This window comes from Limulus polyphemus, unplaced genomic scaffold, assembly GCF_000517525.1.
Source record: "Limulus polyphemus unplaced genomic scaffold, Limulus_polyphemus-2.1.2 Scaffold7262, whole genome shotgun sequence".
In the NCBI taxonomy this organism is placed as follows: Eukaryota; Metazoa; Arthropoda; class Merostomata; order Xiphosura; family Limulidae; genus Limulus; species Limulus polyphemus.
Window position 1 is genome coordinate 14390 of NW_013672872.1, and position 4651 is coordinate 19040.

At 32.4% G+C, this 4651-nt stretch overlaps 1 protein-coding gene across 1 annotated transcript in view; it reads right to left on the reverse strand.

Annotated features, from left to right (window-relative positions):
• LOC106474471 (suppressor of tumorigenicity 7 protein-like) overlaps nucleotides 1–4651 on the reverse strand; it is a gene marked incomplete at its 3' end in the record, with an annotated part of 37227 nt that overhangs the window by 14233 nt on the left and 18343 nt on the right. The window contains exon 4 of the mRNA XM_013935165.2: nucleotides 2724–2898. Within this exon, the coding sequence (XP_013790619.1) occupies nucleotides 2724–2898 (175 nt within the window). The remainder of the gene's footprint in view (nucleotides 1–2723; nucleotides 2899–4651) is intronic.

Here is a 4651-nt window from a genome sequence, read left to right on the forward strand (position 1 = left end):
AAATGAAATGTTAACAACTGTAGCTCGACTTGAAATCCAACTCAGTCCACAGAACTAAAGTGTTAACAACTGTAGCTCGACTTGAAATCCAACTCAGTCCACAGAACTAAAGTGTTAACAACTGTAGCTCAACTTCAAATCCAACTCAGTCCACAGAAATAAAGTGTTAACAACTGTAGCTCGACTTGAAATCCAACTCAGTTCACAGAAATAAAGTGTTAACAACTGTAGCTCGACTTGAAATCCAACTCAGTCCACAGAAATAGTGTTAACAACTGTAGCTCAACTTGAAATCCAACTCAGTCCACAGAACTAGTGTTAACAACTGTAGCTCAACTTGAAATCCAACTCAGTCCACAGAACTAGTGTTAACAACTGTAGCTCGACTTGAAATCCAACTCAGTCTATACAACTAGTGTTAACAACTGTAGCTCGACTTGAAATCCAACTCAGTCCACAGAAACAAAGTGTTAACAACTGTAGCTCGACTTGAAATCCAACTCAGTCCACAGAAATAAAGTGTTAACAACTGTAGCTCGACTTCAAATCCAATTCACTTCACAGAAATAGTGTTAACAACTGTAGCTCGACTTGAAATCCAACTGAGTCAAGTTGCACAAATATCAAGAGAAAACCCTTATAAAACAGAACTAAAGTGTTAACAACTGTAGCTCAACTTGAAATCCAACTCAGTTCAGAAATCTGTGGACTGAGTTGGATTTCAAGTCGAGCTACAGTTGTTAACACTTTAAATAAAGTGTTAACAACTGTAGCTCGACTTGAAATCCAACTCAGTCTATACAACTAGTGTTAAAAATCCAACTCAGTCTACAGAAATAAAGTGTTAACAATTGTAGCTTGACTTGAAATCCAACTGAGTCAAGTTGCACAAGTATCAAGAGAAAACCGTTATAAAACAAACTGGTGGTTTCTAGTAATAAACAATAACAGTGTGTCCTAAATCTTAACAGACAGATTAAGTTCAATGATACTCTAGATTTATAAAAAAAAATAAAAAAGATTTTAGCAATAAAAGACAGAAGCTGCAAGATTTGATGCAGAAATTTGAAGTTTTTTTATACATCTAAAGTAGTAAGTTATTACTCAACAAAGTAAAAACAATAAAATCCACTAATTACACGAAAATAACGTAAGCAAGTGGAAGACATAAATTAAACAAACAGAAACAGTATGTTATGGTAACTTACCATTCAGTAGTATGTGAACAAAAATAATTTGTTCTTCAAAATTTAAGAATTTCTTTTATTATTTACATTCTTGTACAAGTACAAATGCTTTTATGTCAATAAAACTTCATTTTTAAATGTGCACTCATATGATGTACAGAAACAACTAAAAACGTAAAGTTACTGATTCACTTATATAATAAGCTGCCAATCTGTAAATAATTTCTGATCTTCACACGCAATGTATATGTGATTCATTTCTCTAACTTGGTGAAATAAATAAGGTAAATCAGACAGAGACACACACGTTATTATTGTCATATCTCAATGTTTCCAGATATTTCATCAACACTTGAGTTAACTGATAACTTTGCTATTTTAACAATAAACAAAAAAATGGCACAAACTGTTCCAAAAATCAGTATTCAATGTCATTTTAATTTTTCAAATGTGAAACTTCAAAATCAAACTAGTGCAGAATTAAAACAAAAATAAAACAACTCTGAGATTCGTCATTTATTCTTTCTTAAATAGTTCATTTACAGTGGAGAATTAGTTATTTTTTCTGTTGCAGAAAAAATCTATGACACTACACAGTGAGAAAAGCTTGCTTTCTGTTGGAAATGTAGGACATTTCATAGCAAGATAATATTTTTACTGTCAGAAATATAGGACATTACACAGCAAGATAATCTTGTTTACTGTCAGAAACCCAGGACATTACACAGCAAGATAATATTGTTTACTGCCAGAAACCCAGGACATTACACAGCAAGATAATATTGTTTACTGTCAGAAACCCAGGACATTACACAGGAAGATAATCTTGTTTACTGTCAGAAAACCAGGATATTACACAGCAAGATAATCTTGTTTACTGTCAGAAACCCAGGACATTAAAGATAATCTTGTTTACTGTCAGAAAACCAGGATATTACACAGCAAGATAATCTTGTTTACTGTCAGAAATATAGGACATTGCACAGCAAGATAATCTTGTTTTCTGTCAGAAACCCAGGACATTACACAGCAAGATAATCTTGTTTACTGTCAGAAAACCAGGACATTACACAGGAAGATAATCTTGTTTACTGTCAAAAAACCAGGACATTACACAGCAAGATAATATTTTTACTGTCAGAAATATAGGACATTACACAGCAAGACAATCTTGTTTACTGTCAGAAACCCAGGACATTACACAGGAAGATAATCTTGTTTACTGTCAGAAACCCAGGACATTACACAGCAAGATAATACTATTTACTGTCAGAAACCTAAAACATTACACAGCAAGATAATATTTTTTACTGTCAGAAACCTAAGACATTACACAGTAAGATAATATTGTTTACTGTCAGAAATGTAGGACATTACATAGAAAGAAAAGTTTATTTACTGACAGAAATATAACAATTTACAAGAAAGAAAAGCTTATTTATTATCAAAAATCTAGGACATTATACAGAAGTAGAAGTTTTATTTACTGTCACAATGATTTTTCTATAAGAATACTTTGAAAATCCCAAAACTTACTTACTTTCATACTCTGGTTTTCCTGCATCATATTCACAGGTAAAGAATGTCTGATGATCCTGAGCAGATAAATTCATGTCATAGTATGTCAAAGGTTCTTTTGATGATGCTGTCTGAAATCGATTATATTCTGATCCTCGGAACAAGCTTAAAGGATTCCGCCACACTTTACATTCTGAAATATATATGTTAAGTAAGGAATTATACAATAAAAAGGAAGGTGAATGAAACTGAAGATGTCATATTCAGGAGAAGCAACCATTTGTTTCCCAAATCTTGATATAGTCGGAGAATAAAATATAAGTGTTCAATACAGATGGAAAAAAAAAGTCTCAAAGTTTCTCCTATTGTAATGCTAGAAGTATAAGAAATAAAACAGATTATTTTAGAGCACTGGTAGAATGGAGGATTTTGATATAATGGGAAGAACTGAAACATGGTTAAATGTAGATGATTTTAATAACAGAAATTTCTTTGAAATACAGAGTTATAAGTTATTTAATAGGGATAAAGTAATAAAGAGGGGGAGGAGTGGCTTTATATGTAAAATGTGAATTAAATCTTGTTGAAGTTGAGGATATCAAAGATAATAGCAAGGAGATGGAATCCATTTGGGTTTCTATCAGCAGATATAAAAGGAAAAGACTTTTAGTGGGAATTTGTTACAGACCACCATATGATACTGATAAAATTAGTGAGAAACTTTACAGTGAGATTAAGATTTCAGCTGTTAATGAAGTTATAATGATAGGTGATTTTAATTTCAAGTACAGACTGGGATTAGAAGTTGGTTAATTTTACTCCTCTTTTCAAAGAAGGTGATAAAAATTGTCCCAGTAATTACAGACCTATAAGTTTTACATCAGTTGTGGGAAAAGTTTTGAAAAGTCATTTAACAAAGCTCAGAATTTTACTGGATACTCAACATGGTTTCACTTAGTGAAAATCTTGCTTTACAAAACTTTTGATATTCTTTGAAAAGATTATGGCTTGTGTAGATGAGGGTAAGAGTGTAGATTTGGTGTATCTGGATTTTCAGAAAGCATCTGACGAGGTGCCACATAAAAGGCTCGTAAAAAAATTATTTCTATAGGTGTAAGGGAAAAGTTAATTAATTGTATAGAAGAGTGGCTGGATGGAAGAAATCAGAGGGTTGTAATAAATAGAGTTCAGTCAAACTGGATTAATGTCACAAGTGGGGTATATCAGGGCTCATCTTAGGACCTTTGTTCTTTTTGATTTACATCAATGATATAGATGAAGGCATGGTAAATAAATTACTTAAATTTGATGACGTTATTAACCCATTAACTGTGGATGACAGATATTTCCATCAATGAAGTTCTATGGCTCAGCTGCGAATGACGGAAATATCCGTCAGCCGCACATATATAACTCTAACTCTATGCGAATGACGATAATTACCATTTTATTGTGATTGATGGCAACTCAGTTTTATCTGTGAGTCAGAAAATGGCTACTGAGCTGCTCCTGCAGCAGTTAAAGGATTAAGGTCTTGGGTGTAGCTAGCTGTGAAGAGAATTTAGATCATTCAGTGATTTGGGCAAATAAATGGCAGATGGGTTTTAATTATAATAAACAAGCTGATGTACCTGCCTTTTTTCCAGGTTATGAGCTTAAAAAATATGGGGGTGTATGCTATGATAATTAACACAAAAATCCTAACTTTAACAGAATATATTTATACAATAACATATTATGTTTTGTATAAGGTTTAAGAACTCAATATGTATATTCGATGACTAGGAACCCACTTTGAGACTAATAATGGTTGGAGACAGCTTGAATGGGTAATGAAGAAAAACTTTAATATAAGTTTAACATAACAGCAAATGTACAACGTTTCGACAAGGTTTTGTCATCATGCTGTTATGTTAAACTTATATTAAAGTTTTTCTTCATTACCC